At 44.0% G+C, this 21,394-nt stretch overlaps 2 protein-coding genes across 2 annotated transcripts; one reads left to right on the forward strand and one right to left on the reverse strand.

Moving 5' to 3' along the window:
* Nucleotides 1-361: 361 nt before the first annotated feature.
* On the reverse strand, nt 362-10,055 carry cbarpb (CACN subunit beta associated regulatory protein b). The gene is made up of 9 exons (XM_076277088.1): nt 9,994-10,055; nt 8,455-8,600; nt 7,509-7,570; nt 6,984-7,146; nt 6,042-6,213; nt 5,560-5,724; nt 4,939-5,167; nt 3,569-3,749; nt 362-2,918 (listed from the first exon to the last, which is right to left on the reverse strand). Exons 1-9 carry the CDS (start codon nt 10,039-10,041, stop codon nt 1,403-1,405), a joined length of 2,682 nt encoding a protein of 893 aa, XP_076133203.1. The 5' UTR covers nt 10,042-10,055; the 3' UTR covers nt 362-1,402.
* Nucleotides 10,056-12,813: 2,758 nt separating this feature from the next.
* Nucleotides 12,814-19,904, forward strand: atp5f1d (ATP synthase F1 subunit delta). The gene is made up of 5 exons (XM_076278259.1): nt 12,814-13,050; nt 13,845-13,998; nt 15,483-15,571; nt 19,474-19,615; nt 19,760-19,904. The coding sequence occupies exons 1-4, from the start codon at nt 12,931-12,933 to the stop codon at nt 19,594-19,596; spliced, it is 486 nt and encodes a 161-aa protein (XP_076134374.1). The 5' UTR covers nt 12,814-12,930; the 3' UTR covers nt 19,597-19,615; nt 19,760-19,904.
* The last annotated feature ends 1,490 nt before the right edge of the window (nt 19,905-21,394 follow it).

Genomic DNA, 21,394 nt, shown 5'->3' on the forward strand with positions numbered 1-21,394 from the left:
GATATTCAATTTGAATAAAAGTATAAGCTTAACTCCAGCGTATACCCCCAAATTACAAGGACACTTCATAGGAACAAATGTCACTACACTGATGTGTAGTGGCCTGCTGTGGGGTGATTTCCATGTCACACATAGACATACATGCTGACTCAGCATAGGCCTCATCATGCAAAGTGATATGTAGGGTAAGAAAAACATAACAAAAAAAAAAAATAATTTTTAAATTAACAAGAACATGGAGAGGGAATCCATCAAGCTGAGCTGCCTCTGCATGCCTACATGCCAAATATGTGTAGAAATGCCAGTGAGCAGATACATTAGATTCTCCTCCATTACCGCACACACAATGCCACATTCACTAAAGGACACACACACACACACACAGATTTTCAGACTAGGTACACGGTGTGATGCCACGAGGGAAACATAAGTCCCTTTAAGTAACCTTAAATAATGTGTTGCAGTTATTTATGTTGCTGTAATTTATACAACAGGAAAGTAATGTATATCCATTGTACACATGTACATAAGATGATAATGTAAAATTCACAGTCGGACAAATAAAATCACGTAATCTTCACAGGTTTTAAAGAAAGATGAAAGATATATCATTCCACTGATATGTGGCAGGTAACACAATGACTATTAAATATTGACTACTTCAGCCACTGTTTACGGGTAACCAGTGTGCCCTGCTATAGTCACACACTCTCACTCTCTCAGGGGTAACATACAGTAAACATGGTCTAAATAGCTATTCTTTATGTTCGTATCTATTAGCACCCAATTTCACAGTGGATCAACTAGTGCAGAGAACATACTGAAGAACATAATGGGTTCTGAACTGAGAGAGAGAGAGAGAGAGAAATAGAGAGAAAGAAAAAAACAAGAGAGAATGAAAAAGAGAGAGGAAGAGAGAGGCATTCACAGGGAGAAACATAATAAGAAAAGCACAGACTAGCTGGAATGGTTTGGTGAGTACATGGGTATTGAGCCTACATACAGACACAAGGACATCTGGGTTGAAACCAGGGAACTAGAGAAAGAGCAGAGCGCAACACAATTCCTGGCAACATTTTAGCGCACGTCAAACATGGAGGAGGATTTAGAGTGAACCATATCAGTGACATGCTTCGTTCAATAATTGTTCATTTTATGGCAGTTAAGTTAAACTAAAGCTACAAACAGAGCACATTGATGAGAGATTTGAATGGTATCCACAGCAAAAGGTGTCATCTTGTACCCCAGCAATATACAAAATGGTCAGACTATTGAATGTCCTATTTTTTTCTATATCTTTGGTGGAAACCAAGGATGCGACCGGACTGAACGAGTGAGTCATGGGGTGTGTGTGTGAAAGCAGATGCGGTGTGACGTGTGTGAGGGTGTGACTGGAGCCATGCTACACTGGGCTGTGGTCAGGGGAGGCGTGTGTAATGGCCACCACGCACTCCGAGGCGTCCTTGGTCCTGCGAAGACTGGTGTAGAGGCGCTCCTCCAGGTTGGCCGCCAGCTTGTCGGTCAGCTCGGCCGTGATGGTCTGCGGCCCGTAGCCCGTTTCCGGTGGCTGCGGCGGTGGCGGTGAGCAGCGCTCGTCCGGTGGTTCGGGCGGAAGTCCGGCCTGCCTGCTCTGCTCGGTCGCAGCGCACTCCGATGCGAGGACGGAGTGAGACATCGTTTCCTCGTCCTTGTCCCTCACTGTCCCTGAGCTATTGCTAGGGCTGACTTTTCTCTGGTCCTCCTGCTCCTCTTGGACGTCTGTTGGTCGCTCCTCGTCCTGCTTGGGGGTGTCCGGCGTTCTGGGGGTACCCTCGCTGGCCTCCTCGTCCGGCGCGCTGACGATGCGCGGGAGCGTGCTGTGGTAGCTGGTCTCCATCGGGTAGTTGACGCTCTCGCCACGCCGAAGTGGAGTCCGGTGGCGGTCAAACGAGGTGGCCAAGCGCTGCCCGGGGTCGCTGTACTGCTTGGAGCGTTGCCACTGCTTCCGCAGGTGGGTGCAGGAGCGGTGCTTCAAGCGCAGTGGCGACTCCTGCTGGTCAAACTGCGGATCATGCCTCAGGAACTCGTGAAAGAGGGCGTCGGTCTTCTCGTCGATGCTGTAGTCGCGACGGTGCAGGAAAGGGTGTGACGACGATGAGGACGACGACGACGACGACGGCTGCGGCTGCGACTGCTGTTGAGTGTTGCGTGGCATAAACATCTGGCCGTACGGCGACCACGCCACGGCGCCCTCTGTGTCCCTCAAGCCTAGGCCGCCGCCGACGGCAACGCCCCCACTAGCGCCGGGCTCCTCCTCAAGCTCCTCGTCGAAGACGCGCGACTCCAGGCTCTCGCAGACGGTGCCCCGGTGGCCTGAGCTGGTGAAGAAGTGCCGGCGCTCTAGCGCCGAGCCGTCCTTGCTGGTGCAGCTGCCGCTGCCGAACAGCCGGAGCTCCTCGGGGGCGCGGGCCGGCGCTTCGATGGAGGCGTAGCCGCTGTCCATCTGCAGCAGCTTCCGGTTGCCCGACTCGCCGTCGCTCCCTTTCTCCGAGTCCACGCTGTCCTGCTTCCCCCTCTTCGGCTCGACCTCGTCCGTGGGCGACGACGCGTCGGCGTCCTCCTCGATCTCGTCCCCGATGTCTTGCGAGGGGTAACTCCGCAGTGCCCCTTTCTCCGCTTTGGCGCCCAGCGAGCACACACTGTCCACGTCGCCGCTGCGGACCGAGTCCTTGTCGTTGCTGCTGCTCTGGTCAGAGGACACACACTTCTCCAGGGAAGCTCGCAGGGTCCAGATGTCACGGTATAGCGCCTGGTGGTCTGAGCTCTCCCGACGGCAGCCCAGCCCAGCGGTAGCCTCGTCCGGCAGCTCAGAGAAGGACGCCCCGACCAGGCTACCCCCTGAGCTACAGCTGGGCTCCACCACCACCTCCACCTCTAACCTGCAGGAAAGGGGGTGGGTGGGTGGGGAGAGGGGGGGTCCAAGTTAGAACATGCACGTCATCCCAATTAGGGCTACCGCACATCGACAATGCACACCATGACTGTGACCACAGCTACTTCATTATGACATGTTAATTACCATGGGGTTAGCATTATGCACCACATCACACACGCGCAACTAATGGCTCGCGCCACCAGATGCTGTTATGCAAAGCTCTGAAGGTGATCAAAAACCACTGTGAAGAGCATGACTTGCACTTTGGCATTTAGATAGAGAGAGAGAGAGAGAGATAAAGGGTAGAGGGTAGATGACAATGTTAAAGCTGCTCTAGCAAGTTTGAGTTAATGCTGATACCTAATGGCTTGTGACTTGTGACTGACAGGCCACACATATAAGGTGTTTAAACAAGTCAGAGGTTCCCCTTGAGACTACTCTCAACATTCGTGATAGGCTCCATCTCCTTACGGAGAGAAACCTCCTGTGAGATGGACAGGGTTGTAATGTCAACCTGGGGCACCTTGGATGAAATGGATCTCTGATCTCAGGCCAGTGTGGTGGGGGCAACAGCACAGCAGCAGCAGCGGTGGATGTCTGAGGCCATGCGGCGTGTGCAGGCGAGGGAATGGATGGCGAGGGAATTAAAGATACCTGCCGAGGGAAGGTGGTGGCGTGGAGGGGGGCGAGAGGATGCGGGGGGTGGGATGGTACACGATGTCCTTGGTGCCGGCGATGTACTGGATGAGGTCGATGTGGTGTGCGTCGTGCTCCTCCTGGTCCATGCTCTCGCTGGCTGCACGTTGGCGCTGGAACTGCCTCCTTTTTGGCGAACCTGTGCACACAACATGGACACAATCCTATTGTTCAGTAATGGTAAAGGTAGCTGTTCTATGGCAGCATATATGTAGATACCCTACGAAATGGGTTAAAGTCAAAATGTACTGGTGATATGAATGGTAAAGTCAAAATGAAACTATAATATTTTCCCAAATATTATCTTATACACATAACGATGGATGCATGGATTGCCTCTTCTGCACAGCCTGTTGCCAATGCCACATAAATGGAACATTAATTCAAGACTGAAAGAGTGGCCTTTCTACCAATTGGTTTATCATTTAACGTCACATCTGCATGTTTCAAAAGAGCAGTGGGAAAGGTCAAGAGGTTTAAGAAAACCTCATCATTGTCAAATTTATTTTCCCCCCTCAGTCGCCCATTGACAGCTCCAAGGAAACTGCTAATGTCTCATTCTCTCTCTCTCTCTCTCTCCATATATATATATATATATATATATATATATACACAGCTTTCCTTCTAAGAAGTCCACAGCAACAGCCTTTTCCAAAGAAATGCCATGAATGGTTCCAGGGAAGTCAAGGCTTCCTGAGATGATTGTTGATGATGATGTTGTTCCCAACAAGCTCTCTCTGAGTCAGTGTTTTCTGTGTGTATGTGAGTGTGAGAGTGTGTGAGAGAGAGTGAGAGACAGAGAGTCAGCGAGAGAGAGAGAATGAGAGAGAGAATGAGAGAGAAGAAGAAGAGAGAGTAGTCCACGGGGAGCTGCCAGGAAGCTGCGTTGAACCCCGGAAAGCTCGGTAGAGGAAGAGCCCTGCGTCACCCAGCCATCTGTCTTCCAGAGAAGGCTTGGCTGACCAACACAGCCACTCCCTCTTGGCCACCATACAAGCACTCTTCAAGCTCAGTGTCCACATCGAAACAACGTCCCTTTCAAATGATGAATCGTCATATCAAACTGAAAAAATAATTATACTCGGAAATTATTTTAATCAGGTTTTTTTTTTGTTCTAGAATTTGCCTTGGCCAAAGGACATGGCTTAAGTCGGAAAGACACCACAGACAAATAAATGTCTTTATGTCTTTTCCTTTTCCTTAATATAATTTAGTTCATTGTTCTGTGTCCTGCTGAAGTTAATTATCTGGGTGGTTATTATTCGGGTGGTGATGGTGGTGGGGGTGGGGTCATGTATTGGCTGTAATGACGAGTACCCCCTCCTTACCTCTGGTGTCCAGACTGGACGCCCGCTGGGTGCTGTCAAACTTCCACTTCTTGATCTTGAAATAGGGGCTCGCACCCTCCAAGCTGGCATGGCGCCTCAGCTTGGTGAAGAACTGCAGCACGGGACCCTGGGTAGGGTTGGCCGAAGATGTGCCCGCGGAGGACATCCCCGTCTCACCCAAACTCCTGGGACTGCCTCCGTTCCGAGAGCTGGACCCCATTACCTCGATCTGAGCATGACAGGGAAAACCAAGAGTTCATATAATCTGAGTGTGGAGAACCAAGAGTGCGCAGAAAGTCACGTGTTCACTTTGTGTGGGAGATAAATATGGAAGAGAACCTCTTGTCCTCTGTGTCACAGACAGCCACACTTGTGGGTTGAATGGCAAAAGTTGTAAGTGCCTATAAGGCTGGAGTTGCACATTGAATGTCACACACACACACACACACACACAAACAAAAACACACACAGACACACTTCACAGTTCATTTTCTCGCTAGAGTGATTGCTCACTTGACACAAGGAGGCCCCCCCCCCGCCCCCGCCAACACACACACACACACAAACAAGCGCAAGCACTTGTGGTATTCACTTGTGTGGTGCATAAACACAGTGACTCACCATGGAGGGTCTTGGGGCGAGCTTGGTGCTCGGGGCACCAGTGGGGACGCTGATGCTGAAGCTCGTGTCCACGGTGGAGTTGAGTGCGTCCCCAGGGAGGGCTGAGCTGAGGCTGACGTGCAGGCCGGTTAGTGCCGTCTGGGGCAGAGGGGGGCGCACTGAGGGCTGTTAGGAGAACGGTCAAGCAGACAGAGAGAGAGAGAGAAAGGGGGCAGTTAAGGTAACGAAAGAGGTCAATGCTCATGACAGAATGTCAATCATCATGTCGAGAAGGAGGACAGATGTAAGGAGCTTGGCTGGGTGAGGCTCCTCAGCTCCCCCGGCGTCTCAATCAATACCCTCTGTGCATCAAAGTGTCACAGTCGAGTAGTGCCTGGGCTTGCCCTCGTTTGTCTGATTTGTTTTCTCAGAGTGCTGTCCAATGCTGGGCGTCATGGCGACTCATAGTAGCCTCTCTCTCATTCTATTTTCTGCGCTCTCACCTGGAAGATGGAGAGGCTGGACTTGGAGGCGGGCCGTGTGGTCATGGCGATGCTGTTCTCCGATGACTCACACTCGTGGATGGTGACTATCTTGAGCGCGGGCGGCGGAATGTGGAGGTGCGTGAGCCGGGCATTCTTCAGGTGGTGGAAGTCCCCCTCCGTAAGAGTGTACCTGAGTACATATGGAAGGGTCAGTGAGTGAGGCCACCACAAAAGCCTATCGGAGGGGACTCAAGGTACTTGGAGACTGGTCAGACAAATGCCTAACAAGTCCAACCAAAACCAACAGTTGGGTCAGTGTGCGCCATCAGTGTGTTTTTCAAGTTTTGGTAACAAATGTCTGTCTTGTTAGCTGTCTGGGAAGTGGGGAAATGACAGCTGGTTTTGTAAACATTCTAAAGACTGCAAGCAACTGCAGCCAACTTTGTCCGACGCTGGGGACGTTAGTTGGGCATTGTCTGGGCAGTGTGCAAGGCAAGCACCTTTAGATCTCACACCATTGACTATTTCAGCAGGATAGCCCAGCCCTATGGAAGAGTGATCATAAACCTTTTCTTTGTAATTCACAATTCAAGTCATGCAGATACAGTGAGATCCAGGCCAATCGATTCCTAAAACATTTCCGGCCAATACATTAGACATTTCCGACCAACACATTGATTCCTTTGACAAAACAACAAACCAAAACATTGTTTCTGACCAACACATTAGACACCCTCTCCCTATACTACCTAATCAATTTCTGGAGTTTTTTTTTTCTGACAGAAAGGTTTCTTTTCAAAAGGTTTCTTTTCATAAACTGTCTAAAGCCTGGAGCAGGAAGCGTTTCTGAGACTCTGTGTGCAGACGGGTGAATTAATGAGGGCACGGTGCAACAAGGGACTCAGAGGGCAAGCAAGGGAAGTGTGTGTTTGTGTGTTTGTGTCTGTGTGGGCGTCTGACCTGCGGCCCTTCTCCTGTGCCTTCTTGCCGTGGTCAAAGAGCGCCGCCTCGTTGAAGGAGACACGGCGGCCGGTGGTGCCGGTGGACAGAAAGCGTTCTGTCTCCATGTCATGGGAGCTGGCGGCTGACAGACAGTCCGATTCATCAACCCGGATTGTGATCTCTGTAGGGGGGTGGGTGGGAGGATATTGGGTGGTTTGGAAGGGTGACAGGAGGATGTTATTTTAAAAATCAATACAAAATAGCTGAGGTTTTTATGAAAGTGCCTACAGTATTGGAATGTGCCAGAATGCATTGTTCCGTCCATTTTGGCAGGGGGACACACAAGCACAAGGCTCTACACATGCACAAAAGGCACCAGGGACATTTGTTTCTTTAAACAGCTGCTGTCAATCTCACACAGATCTGTCAGATAACTTTTAAGGGAACCTTTCTCAGATATTCCACAGATCTAATGTCATATGAACACCAAGACACTGCCAACCACAGCAATGAAGTAGATAGTAAAGGTTGTGTTATGATTACCATGTACAGGCTGAGATTCCTCAAGATAAGAGGTTTTGGTCTTCTCTGGATCATCACTGGCCCTAAAACGCAGAAGACGGTGAATCTAAGGTCAAGATCTCCAGTGTCAAAACTGCAATGTCCAAACTGTATACACCGTGTTCTGAAAAAAAACAGCTGAAACAATCTACTTCAAATAACATAGCTAAATGCTAATGGTCACTGCTGCAATGCTGTTTCCTCTGATAGCTTTCACTTCCTCCCTGACCAGATCTCTGGGTGAGAGGGGAACAGATTGTGATGAAGTTTCCAAACTGCATCTCCATCCCCCCCCCCCCCACCACACACACACACACACCCTCTCCCTGCACGGTTTTCAGCCAGAGCTTATGCTCCTGCAGGAAGGGGAGATTAATCAACACCGATGGCTGCAATGAAATCTCATTACACTCATCATTTGTCCCTGTCTGCTCAGCTCTCGCCCAGCCAGACATCAACCAGCCTGCAACGCACTGCACAGAGGCAGAGGGGGGAGACTAATGTTACAGCAGCGCACAGCGCCAAATTGAGCCAGAGAGAGGGAGAGAGACAGAGACAGACAGAAAGAGAGAGAGAGGGAAAGAGAGAGAAGAGAAAGAGTGTGTGAGAGAGAGAGAGAGTGAAGAGAGAGAGTTAACTTCAGAAAATGGTGAGATCAATGTGAGTTTTCCTTGCAAAAACACCCTCTAGGTCTCCAAAGCGGTTCTTTCTCTCAACGTGGCTAGAATAGCAATTATTGATTTTGTTAATGTTTGTCCTGCGTGAGTGTAATCATAGCACAGTAACATTAACCCCCCCCCCCCCCCAACAAACAAATAAATGGTTGTGGTGACTCACTTCTGGCTTTCAGGCAAAGGTGTGCATGTGTCCGTTCATATTCTCTACATGACATCAAATAAGGTGAGTGGGAGTGTGTATTTGATCTCACCGTGCGTGGCGTCGGTCTTCATCACAGCAGTGGCGACAGACGATCAATAGCACGGACAACAGGACTAATGTCCCCCCAAGGAAGATGGAGAGAAGGACCAACAGTAGGACGTAGCCATCCTGTTTCCCCGTTTCCAATGGAAAGTCCTGCACAAACAATTCTGAGGTCAGGGGTAAATAAATGGCTTCATCACTTAATGGCAACCAGATTTATCCTGACTGTGAACAGACACTGGGCCACATCAGGGCCTAATCCCTGCCAAACCCTAGTGCTGTCTGTAATTTGCCCCCATTTTCCTGATTAGCCTGGAAAAGGAAATGCGAAGTCACAACATTGTCAAGTTTCACCTCAAAACTGGGTTTATGATAAGTTATCGAGAGAATTAATCTTTCTGTAAAATTACAGACATCCAAGTCATTATGGCTTGAATATGGTGTTGCTAAGACATCTGTGCCACCTGACTGATTGGGGTCAGGGGAGGCCCTTGTGTCTGTAGACTGAGCTAGCTGAGGGGCCTTGGGGAGAAAGAGCGCAGGTGTGCTCTTTGTTCTAGAGTTGAGACATTAAGTGGTGTATTCAAAGATCCAAAGAGTTGCAGGGCTTGGGGCAGAGGCGGAGACGTGAGCTCCTGACACAAGGATAAAGAGAGAGAGAGAGGTAGAGAGTGGGAGGGGGAGAGGGAGAGAGGAAAGAAAGGTTTCTCCCTAATAGACATCAAAGACTTGGGATAGCCTCTCCAGGCTCTGCACTTGATTAAAATGTTCACTGTGCACCTCATGAATGTATAAAATGTATAGACTATAGTATGTGTGCAGTAAAACAAAAAAAGACAAACCAAAGAAAATATTTCTGTAAGATAAGCCTGAAATGTGCTGAAACTGAGACATTTCCCTAGGCATTTCCTGCTTTGGTTACTTGAACTGCATTGGTTATTTGGCTAAGCATATCTGTATGCAATAGTGTAGATTCCATGTCAAGAGCTAACAAACGCAAAAATGTCGTCTGAGAAGTTTACATTGTTTCAATACCTGTTGAATTATCAATAAAACACATTTCCATATCAATAACACCTTTAAATCAATAAATAACTCTCAACTCAAGCTATCCTCGCTGTATCTTTCACTAAAAGATACAATAAAAAGAAGCTCCCAAATAGATTTGTAACATTTAGATTTGTAACATTTGATATTCACATTTAAAAAAGTCTGTCTTCAAACACAATTGCAGCAAATTTCCAAACTGCAAGGATCACCTGATTAAATAAAAAAAAAACTTGGCAAAGACACTGAAAAACAGGACCTGTGAGTTTTAGAATGACCATGACCACAATATGTGATTATAACCACGTCTCTATTTCCGTTCCTTCAGCTGATGATGTCTGCAACAAAGTTTCCTCAAAGGTACACAAGCTTCAGATGAAATCACAGATTTAATTACTGGAAACACAGAGCAGGATGTCCTCTATTAGCGCGGGTCGTCTTTGAATGAAGTTAGATCCGCTAGCAGAACAGGAAGGATGAGAGCTCTGTGTGTACTTACTGTGGGGTTTTCAGTTAGGTTTTTCCAGACGGTAGACTCATTGCTCATGGTCCACGCGAGCGATGTCCTCTCCCCCTGAGGAAATGATCAGAGGAAGTCGTGCAGTCTGTATGGCACTATAGCAATTTTGATTCCAGTTAACCATCTCTCTCTCTCTCTCTCTCTCTCTCTCTCTCTCTCTATCCCTAGGGGTTTGAAAAGAATTAGAACTAGAATTGACAACATGAAAAGGGACAATTCTGTTACCAAACTAACTAAAAAGTTAGTGTGTTAAATGCAATTCTGCATAATTTCCCTCCTTGATATATGTATTGTAGAAATGCCTCTGACATCTGCTAGTACAGCTTGCAGTGAAAAACAAACATCACTCAGAAGAGATCAGTGCTTCTAAAATCTGAAGGTGAGAGAACACAAGGTGCCAGACAGTCACTCACGCTTCCTTGCCATAAATCACAAATATCAAGTCATCAAATCTCTGAACTCGCTCACCCTCTCTCTCCCAGCTCTCTTTCTGTCCCTGAGTGCAGAATATCACACTGCGATTCCATTATAAAGTGATGACTCCACCTTTAGCAGCAGCTGAGGCCCAGCGGTATGTGGTCCGTCTGCTAGATAATAGCCATTAATGCTGCAGCTTCTTCCCACACTGTGCAAACACTCACCTCCTCAGCGGTTCCCCATCAAACAGCAAGAAAAAGGTAAAATACAGAATGAGCTTTCCACTAGCAGTGTCACCTCACTCTGCTCTCTTTCCACCTCTCTCTCTCTCTCTCTCTCTGTTTTTCAGTGGAAGCCTAGCAGTGTTCGGTGTGTCTCCCTGCGATAAGCCTGTTCAGCCTTGGCTCTCTCTGCATTCTAAGCTTGCCTTTGCCCACCCACCTGGTTCTCTGGCTTCCTAATGGCTGCGGTGTCTGCAGAGCAAACGCTTGGAGTGTCACATAGCAAGTTCACTGCTCACAAGCTTCACATAATGACTATCGGAGCCTAATCATCCTAAACAGAGTTCACATCATTTTAAAAGAGAAAAAAATTTATAGATAGATGAACACAAGAACAACTAAATAAATGTTATGGCATGAAATAGTTTTTTTTTTATTATTATTATTATTATTATTACAATTGTAATAAAGTCCTGTTACATCACTCCCTGAAAAAACGCAGGCTATAAGTTTTGTGATCAAGGTCAGAATTACAAATGATCATATATTATAATTCAGATATTAGAGTATTAGAGTGTCATGTTTACAAATGCATGTGAAATCTCACTGTCAGGCCATTTTTGTTGCTGTGATTGCATTACAATGATTACTAACAGCATGACACAAAAGGAATCCCCCAATTTTGTTCTTACCGGCTACTGTATGGAATTCTATATATCCTACTGTACATGACATAATGACCATCTTCTGCCTCTTCACTGGGTCTCCCGATGGTTGGACTATCACACTCCATAGTTATCATGTTCATCAATTACACCCCCTGAATAATGTAATAGGCTCTTTGCATACCATGATTAGACCTACTTAATTAAATGTTATATAAGTAGACTATGTGTAAATTCTATTCAACGTGCGTGTACAAAGACATGCATAAAATGTGCAAAAATATAATGCATTCACTTAATGCATTTGACATGGAAGGGGATGACGAAGGGACACGTTTAATCGCTGATTTCCTGTCAATGGTGGAAATGACTGGCTAATATTATACTGAAGAATGTGTCAAAGACATGGAATGATAATTACAACAGATGAGCGTTTCGTGTCGACTATAGGCTAGCCTACCTTGAATTGGATGATTCCCCATCTAAAGCTTGAATCTATACAGCTGTAGCCAGCTAGCAATGCATGCAACACCTAGCCTAGGCTACTCTTCGGAAATTCCCTTTCTTTAGACATGATTGTCAAGTAGGCTAAAGAAAGATACATCGAATTCTTTGCACTAGCCCATGCATACTCAATCAAATACAATAGTAAGGTTATTATCGATCGCCAATGTATCTCAGTTTAGAATAGCAGAAGAAAGGTAACTCACCTAATTATAATTCATGTGGATGTAGTAATGTCTAGTCAAAAGCCAATAGCACCAAACCTTCGCCGAACACCTTAATTTTGATTTAAAAGCTAAAACTATTTATGAATGAAACCCTGAGGTTTAAGACACACCCACCTTCTCAACACCCAGTCAGAAAAAGACTACGTGACGTAAGCTGGAAGATGAGGAGGTACCCTGCAAGAGGATGCGCGAAAGGATTGGCCCCCATGTCTACATGGCTTTTGATTAAACTGTGGGGTATACCCCGAACTGATTTAGATTCAGAGCGTTCAATCCATATCTAAGAGGCATGTAACGATGTTGTCATAGCTTTGTTGACACATTGCTCAAAACAAACCACTGCTGTCAGGAAATAATATAAACAATTTCCAATGATCTCTTATTGGAGGGAAATCAGAGAATGTCTAATAAGACGGGCTCTGTTAAAATGTTGAGTAGCATCAGTCTTCCTTGCTGTTTATGTTGTAAGTTCAAGTTGTAAGGCCGCCATCTGCTGGCAGAAGCTAGCATTCCAATGTTTATGCATGTGTAATTTATTATAGTAAGTTAGGCGATGTAAAAAAATTATATGTTCAATCAACGGTGGTCGATGTGAAGTCACGAATAATTTCTTACGAAAACATAGACAGGCTGAACCAAATATTTTCGCTTATAAGTTCATTTCATGTAATTTCATTGAGGCGGTGGTAGGCCTATCACGATGGAGAACTCAGCAAACTTAATTTCCCAGAATGCTGTTACACTCGATATGGCCTTATGGGTAACTGTACAGTGCCCTTGTATGAAGCGCAGACGCTGACTGGGATCACGCTTGCATTTGGGGAGAACCTTGGCCTCTCTCTCGGTTGAGTTTATATCAGAACTGCCTAAAAATTAGGTAAAATGATGGCAGCAAGGTTTTTGTTCCGTCGTGCGGTCCCTGCTTTGAGACAAGTGCGTTGCTATGCAGATGCACCCGGTGGTGCACCGCAGATGTCCTTCACATTTGCCTCGCCGACCCAGGTAAAGTTAGCCCATGTTGGTTTCAAGACTGATAGCTCAATTGCTGAGGGGTTGGCCTTCCCTGTGATCGTAATTTCATGTTCGAGCATTGCACAATAACGTAGTCAGACGAGAAGGAGCAGTAAAGTATATGTAATGTGTGCATGCTGTGAATGTGTCAATTGTGTAATTCATTCAGCTTTAAGACGTAAGCTTATGAAGTTACAGAACGCCATGTTCCTGTGGTCCATTTCATTTATGCTAAAGCTAGCCTAATGGAAGCTAATGTCAACCAGAGACGGATAGTCAGGTAGTGTGTATTCGACTGCAACGCTGCCGTCAACCAGTTCGCTAACCCAAATTAGCTGCTAAATTGTTTGCTCGAATATACTTTGCAATGGTAGTAAATATTGTATTCTCCTTTGATCGGCCCCAACCAATTGGATCTGACGTTATCTCCGTTATGCTAGCCACCAGTTAATTCAACAACCAGGCAATGTTGCTGGCTGGTTAGCCACTATTAGCCGACTTGCTAACTTCCCCTGAATGGATAGCCTTTCACCTTGAACTGTTTAAGCATTTTGTCCCGAGTTGTTGATTAAATGAATCACGTCAGTCGGTGTTAAACTAGAATAATTCTTATGTGTCCTCAAAGCCATGTTAAGCTTTTACTGAGGTATTCACTAAATTATTGTTAGTCTAACGTTACCAACGACTGTGAGTAGTTGCTAATCCGCAACAGTCGCTGCAGAAGGGTTGTTCAGAAACTACAAATTCACCTGTCATATTTTTTTTTTTATTGTGTATAATTTTAGGTGTTCTTCCAAAATGCCAGCGTGAAGCAGGTCGATGTACCAACACTGACAGGCGCTTTCGGCATCCTTCCAGCTCATGTTCCAACCCTACAGGTTCTGAGGCCTGGAGTTGTCACCATCTATAATGATGATGGTTCATCCGCAAAGTACTTCGGTGAGATATCCTTCACACATCTTTGATTCCAGCAGCTTCAATTTTAGCCCGAATCTTTTTACATTACATTACATTTGGCTGACGCATTTTTAACCAAAGCAACTAACAACATGGTAACAGTTAAGTTTTAAAGCAATTCTCTCAACAAGTTTAGGACAATTTAAAAACGGTCGAGTACAGTAAGAATAAGTGCATCAGTGAGTGCTGTTTTTAAACAGTTGAGTGTCAGTTCAAGACTGCTGGTAAGTGCTAGGATCAGCAAGACTTGTAAGTGTTGCTATAAGAGGAGATGTTCTCTAAAGAGCTGGGTCTTCAGGAGTTTTTTGAAAATGGAGAGGGATGTCCCTGCCCTTGTAGGAACTGGCACTGTGCTCTTTTGTGGAGGGGTAGTCAGACAGCAACCCAATTTGTTACATGTAGAGTAAAGAAACAATGGTATGACAAACTGCAGCCTTTACGTCTGTCTGTGTTATTCTGTAGGGGTCAGTCTTGGAAAAAACAAGGAGTTATATTTGCAAGGGTCAGTCTGAGCCACATAGGCCTACAGTATCTTGTCTGGCATGGCAGCATTCCCTGTTCCCCAGTTGATTTGAAGTCATATAATTGATATGTTCTTCATGTGATATGTCCTTTTCCCAGGCTTGGAATACTGGATTTTAGAGAATTCTCTCTTGTGTGGCAGGGCAGAGACAAGGGTTGGACGTTCTGAGTAGCGGTGTACCACATGGAAAGTCTGCTTTTTGCAGCATATTTAAATATTAATTTCCCCATTTCGGTGCTGTGCACCTGCTTAGATTCATTGTAACCTATTAGAAAATAGGCTCCTTAAAAGAGGATCATTTTAAATAACAACATTGCTTATATGTGGACATGATATGCACACAGCTTTGGTATTAATCCATATATGGTGGGAGATGACACTCAGAAATGAAAGGGTTTTTGCTGTTTACCTGATATGTTTTACTGCTTTATCATACCGTTTGGTAGTTTATTAGAATAGCAGGGCTGTCAATTATTGTGATTAACAATTCTAAGTCTTTAGATCATTTCACGTCACTATTATACTATTTTGCCTAATTATACATTAATATAAATAGTTTTATAGTGCTGATTCTTCATAGGAATAGCTCATCCAAAAGGTAAACTCCGTCTGCAGGAAGTGTACTCTTTACTGGTCTTTATTCAGACATGTTTAAGCCAGTAGGTAGCAACCTTGCAAATCTTGCATGCCCAAGCAACAGGTACCCCAGGTGACTGGAAACAATTATATGTTGTGGACCTAAAAACTAGGCCAACATATCAGCCCTTGAATCAGTAGCCTAGTTCTAAACCACCTTGAGCGTTTGGTATCTATTCAGATGGATTTTATTTGTTCTAAAATCTTCTAAATCTTTGCACCAAAGACAAACTATTCCATCCGTATCGCGCTTGGGTCATGATGACTATATGTTTAGTGTTTTTGTTTTTTCCCCTTCCATGACCAGTGAGCAGTGGCTCGGTCACGGTGAATGCGGACTCCTCCGTGCAGCTCCTTGCTGAGGAGGCAGTGACTCTGGACAGTCTCGATCTCCCTGTAAGTACATTTGTCATGCCTAATCCTGTACATTGACCTGCATTTTAGTGCAGTAGTTCAATTGAAATAATAATTTTTAGGTACATATGCCTGAGTAAAGGTTTTTAGGTGCCATTGCAGTGTCATTAGTAAAATATCACATTGACATAAGTAACAATTAAGCTGATTGAGTAAAGTTTATTTTTTAGTTCCTTTAGACAACCACAAAATGTGTGTGAGTGCCCGTGTCTGTAATTTGTATATGTGCATGTCTGAGCTTTATAAGTTGTTCTACACATTTCAAATTGCAATTGCACAACCTCTGTCTTGTGGCATTGGCTAGGAAAAAGTCCATCTTGATGTACAGATGACCAGACAAATTCAGGGAATCAAGAAAGTTAGCTTTATTTATTTCAAAATATGACCCTATCACAGATCAAATGTTCTCTAAAACTATGTTTGAAAAACACTGCTTTCCTGTGACCTGGTTTGTCTCTTTGTCATGGTTGATTAGTAAGGGCTATATTCTATATTTTTCCAGCCTTTATGGCTGATTTAGTCTTGAGTGTTTCTTCAGCAAGTGATGGGATTCAAGCGGACAAAGAAAGACAAACAAACTGAGGGGAGAGCGTGTAGACAATCAGATAATCAAATTCCTCAAATTGGAATTATTTCAAGAGTGTTATTAGAACATTATCTAAACATTTTGAAAGATATCTGTGTGTTTGTAGGGGTAATTTAGTATGTCACTTCTGAGAGAAGCCCTAGGATGACATGCTTATTCTTCAGGGGCCGTATTCACAAAGAATTTTAAGGCTAAAAGTAGCTCCTAAGTGGCGAATTTAGGAGCAATAATGGGCGTGTCACTCCTAACTTTAGGACTCCTAATTTTTTTCACTAAAAGTAATTCACGAAGCATTTTAGACCTAAAAGTAGCACCTAAGTCTGGGACAGCTTAAAAGAAGTCGAGAGGACTCCTAACTCACTAAGACCTATTCACAAACAGCTTTTTGTGGCATTTCACGTTGCGATGTTTTGAAATGGGTATAGGCTATGCGGCAACAGGAGCTTCCAATCGCGAGGGAACAATTTTGCATTGTAGGCATAAAAGGGATGCTATAAAGCCACCAACAACAACCAAAACTACTCATTGTCAACATGTAAATTAAATGTAACGTTTCATTGTGAATCAAATTAAAATGTTCTCCTCTTTGCAAACGTAGGCATATGGTGACAGATTAATTTAATAATGTTGCAAAGATAGGCCTACGGATTGATGCAGTAGGCTAGGCTATGTTTCATTAGGCTACTAGGCTATTTGTTTTGCCACTCTTTATTCATTTAGGCTAGGCCTTTTTATTGAGTTATTCATCATCTTCCGTCCTTCGCACTACTTGTGTAGCGCACACATTCTCAGACCTGTCACCTGTCACTCATCATCGTAAGGGAGGTGTATGGAATCATTCCCGCGTTACAATCATTAGCCAATCAAGGTGGTCACTTCAGTCAAGCTCGTGCATGAGTAATGACGTCATCCATAGCAACGAAGACTCACTCTTAGTTTAGGAGTTGTCATTTTTCCTTACTAAGAGTAGGTCTGAAAGGCTTTGTGAATAACTTTTAAGAGAAAACTCCTAGCTAAAATCTTTTAGTGCTATTTAGGAGTACTCCTAGTGGTAAGATAAAAGGCTTTGTGAATACTGCCCCTGAACTCTTCTTCAAGATATGCTAAGTGTTTTATACATATATATCAAATGTAAGTTCCATCAGTGGCAGTGTGGGCATACAACTCTGGGAATAGAGAACAGTTATCTTGATTTAAAAATAAAGAGCATGTCAAGTGAAGGGACAGATAGTGCTGTGTGGAAATTTACAATTAAATCATAAGTCAGAGATGTTTACAATATGACAACTCATTCAGTTTGCCTAACTAGGTTAGAAAATTAGTCTTTCTGATTACATTCAATATCTGCTTCAACCAATATCGATTAATAAATCACGATTTCTGCATGTCTGATAGAAAATATGCATGCATATTTTTTTCCTCTTACTATAGTTGACAAAGGCTCATCCAGATGTCAAGACACTTACTAAAGATGACCTAAAATGTGTATGTGTAAACCATATGTAAATCTCGGAATTTGAAATGACCACTAAAAACAGGCGAGTTTGAACAAAGACAGTTTGTAATGCAAATACAAACTGACGCAAACCAATCAATTAAATCAAATTAGTCATATAGCTGATTACCATGATGGGCGTTGGATATCTGCTAAAATGTTCTGTTTTATTCCCCAGCTAATAATAGGTTAAATGGACTTGTAAAATAGCATCTGAGCATGTTTTTTTGTACAGAAGTTGCATACCGTCTATGTTAACATCAGAGAACAACGTAAAAGAGGCTTTGTGCTAGGCACAGTGGTAGGCACAGGTGGGCAAAACATTCGGAACTCCAGGTTGGCCTCTCTAAGGTGGATGACCTTTTTTTTCCTTCTTCCTCGCACTGATAACAGTACTCATGGGCTCCCACTGTTAATGGGTATGGAAAGGTCAGTCACTGTTGAATTGGAACAGAGGTGTCAAATCCCCACTGAGAGACCTTTAACTCTCAGTAATGTAACTAATGTAACTCTCTTTTGCGGGAGAAAGGCCATATTAATTTGTTTGGGTCTTGGAGAGGGCCCCACTTCGTCATTCTCTTAAATCAATGTTTTATTATAAGCCACTGATTAGATTTGGTATTTCAGGAGTATGGTCACGAGACAGACTCAAGGTCAGGAGTATGGTCACGAGACAGACTCAAGGGAATACTCTATCGGTAGACCCACCTGCCATAATGGAGAAAATGAAGGTAGTCCAGCCTTACTCTGTACAAGGGTCAAGAACACATTGACAGCCACTTGTCATTCGTATGACTTGTTTTGCATATGCAGTATCAACAACAACAAAAATATATTGTTTTAGAAGTGCCACAGAAATGGTGTGACTTTGAAGGAATTCCCATGTTTATGTGAAGGGTTGAATGCAGAATGTGATTCATTTGTTGTGGGTAGGGATGTAATGGTATGAAAATTTAACCTCACGGTTATAGTGACCAAAATTATCACGGTTTTTGGTATTATCGAGGTATTTTTAAAAGTGTGTTCAAATATAACACAAGCTGAAATAGTTTCAAAAAAGTGTGAACGTGTTTATTATATTACAAAAATATAGGCAAAACCTTTTAAGTGTAACTTTTAACCAGGGATGCTGGATTTTCATGTGGGGGTGCTCATCGAGGGGGTGCTGGGGGGTAGATGTGTTAGCTTTATTCTGGTGCATTTTAAGGTGGCCTATTGCTACTGGAGAAGGGCATAATTTGTTCACGTTCATAGGCCTACATCCTGACTGCAGAAACAAACCTGGCTGAGCTGAGCATTCTTAATTCATAGCATAACATTACCGTGGCATTGTTTATTGTCCCATTCACTTTTTCCTTGTTCATGTTTAATTGGCTATGTGCTCATAGCTTAACTTACCCTACCATGACTTGGAGTTTGCTATTTAAAGACGCACAATGGCTACATGATACAGCACACGTTTTTTGGTGAAAATGTTCCGCCTTTTAAAAAGCAGGTGCACTCAATGTCTAAAGTGTTAAGCGTGATCACCAAACCCACTCAAAGTCAGGTGACAAAAGTGTGTTGGGCAAAACATCTGCATTTCAGACTTATTTGTCACTCTGTGAGTTAAACCGGTGTAATTATTCAAAATCCCCATGCTATTTTCCCATAGGACAAATCACAAGTACCCAGATCTCCTTATATGGGCAAAGATGGCAGCTTCCCCCCCCAGAGGTTTATTTGAGTAGGTGTCAGCTGCATGCCACACCTGTCATTATGCCAAGGGTTGTTCCTTAGTCTGTTCCTTGCCTCCTTTTGCAGTCTGCTAAAGCTAACTTGGAGAAGGCCCAGGCTGATCTACTCGGTGTTTCAGACGAGGCTGCCCGTGCAGAGATCCAGATCGCCGTAGAGGCCAATGAAGCCATTGTCAAGGCCCTGGAGTGAAGCACTTATTCAGCCTGTGGTAAGGACTACAACAGTTGCCTGATTTTCACAGACCTTGCTGTGGTCTTTTGGTTTGGTTTCATTTGAAAGGTGTCACCATTGGAGTATGTATGTATACTAATGAAATTCCCCTCTCTTTGTTTTTTTTCCTCTCTCTCTCCAGGATGATGTGTTGATGTTAAGGTTAAAAAGAAAACCACCTGCTCCTCTCTTGTTTTCCCAAGTCCTGTCCAGTCCGTAACGACAAGCCACCAGGCCTGTTTTGTACAGTCAATGAATTTACCAATAAATTTATTTGGAATTATTCACTCAATTGTAATGTTTTAACTGCATGCTTCACCCTGCTGGCTTCACAGAGTAATACACAATTCTTCCATGGCTTCTCATATTATGCTCACAGAAACCATATGCAACAATTTGTCATGTGAAGGACATACATTTGCCTGTTGGCGAGCTGGCGTGCCACATGTAAGACAAAAAATAAAACAAAAAAATCTTCTAGAACTCTTAATTTGGCCAACCTTTGTCAATCACACAACAAGTCAGACTCGAAAGTTGTCTTGACTTGCTGTATGGTGCCGTTAACTTCAATTTCCGATTACACTTTACTTGACAGTGTCGACATAAGAGTGACATGACACTGTCATAAACGTGTCATAAGTCATAAACATTTATGACATAACGCTTCTATTGTTAAGTGACATTTGTTTTTTGTCATAACAAGATAGGGTTAGGTTTATGGTTATGGTTAGGGTTGGGATTAGGGTTAGAGGTTAGGATTAGGGTTAGGTTTCATGTCACTCTTATGTCGATACTGTCAAGGAAAGTATTACCCAATTTTCTCTGCACCTGGCCGAAAACTGGTTGGAAATGATTAGCATTTTTGGAAGCAACGTGTGTATATATAATACAATGATAAGACAGAATAATTGTGAATATAATTGCTTTTTAAGGAAATCCACTGTAAGTGGCTGAATACCAGTCGTTCCACTATACATATTTGCGTCTAGTGTTATGTAACACTAGACATTCCTACATAACTCAAACACATTCTTATGTAAGTGTTATGTCGTAAGCCGTGCAGTTTGCTCTGTGCACCTGAGCAGCTGTAGTTTTTCAATAACTCAAGTTTCAACATTGGTTGGGGAAGCTGGAGATTACCCAAGATTTAAACATCTATTCGGGTCTGGCCAGAAAGTGAGTCATGGTGCATGTGTGCTTCATTTACAAGCTACTAGTGCTGGTAACCAAGTTCATTTGAATTACCAACTGGTGCTGGTAACCTTACGTTAATTTGAACTACCAACTAGTGCTGTTACCTCAGGTCCATTTTCCTCGTAAAGTTCCTTCGCCACATTGATTTCAACCAAAATCTCCCTGCTACTGATTTAAATACAAGTGGCTTGTGATTTACTCCACCTACAGCTTAGGACACATATAGTCTTTCATTAGAAGTCTGACATGTCATGATCATAGACCGTATAAACTAGGTCATGATCAAGTGAAAATTTGACTCAAATTGGATTGCCTGTTGCAATACAGTTTTCTTCCAAAAGAGGGCAGTAGAGTCCTTTTAAATGTCCCTCCACTACTGCCTGTGTCAACACCAGTTATTTCCCCTTAGTTGTATTTTGTCTTCATAGTGTAGCTTCAATAACCTAATACAGTTCTTAGATAACCACTGTTTCCCTGCTCCGTGCTGTACTCTGTCCTTGATGTGCTACAGGGCTTTGTCCTGAGACATCAGACTGGTTTGGGTCATTATTGCTTAGGGGCTGGAGAGGATGGCTTGCAGTAG

The sequence above is a fragment of the Alosa pseudoharengus genome, unplaced genomic scaffold (assembly GCF_046254945.1).
Source record: "Alosa pseudoharengus isolate Yale_2024_CS ecotype anadromous, Long Island Sound unplaced genomic scaffold, YU_APseudo_1.1 YU_APseudo_1.1_scf_11, whole genome shotgun sequence".
Taxonomy (NCBI): domain Eukaryota; kingdom Metazoa; phylum Chordata; class Actinopteri; order Clupeiformes; family Clupeidae; genus Alosa; species Alosa pseudoharengus.

Excerpts from the sequence above, each read along its gene's own strand:
- cbarpb (XM_076277088.1), bottom strand. The coding sequence starts at position 10,041 with ATGAGCAATGAGTCTACCGTCTGGAAAAACCTAACTGAAAACCCCACA. Across the intron at positions 8,601-9,993 it reads ACCTAACTGAAAACCCCACA|GACTTTCCATTGGAAACGGG; the intron begins GTAAGTACACAC and ends TTGTTTGTGCAG. Across the intron at positions 5,725-6,041 it reads CCAGCCTCTCCATCTTCCAG|CCCTCAGTGCGCCCCCCTCT; the intron begins GTGAGAGCGCAG and ends TTCTCCTAACAG.
- atp5f1d (XM_076278259.1), top strand. The coding sequence starts at position 12,931 with ATGATGGCAGCAAGGTTTTTGTTCCGTCGTGCGGTCCCTGCTTTGAGA. Across the intron at positions 13,051-13,844 it reads CATTTGCCTCGCCGACCCAG|GTGTTCTTCCAAAATGCCAG; the intron begins GTAAAGTTAGCC and ends GTATAATTTTAG. Across the intron at positions 15,572-19,473 it reads TGGACAGTCTCGATCTCCCT|TCTGCTAAAGCTAACTTGGA; the intron begins GTAAGTACATTT and ends CTCCTTTTGCAG.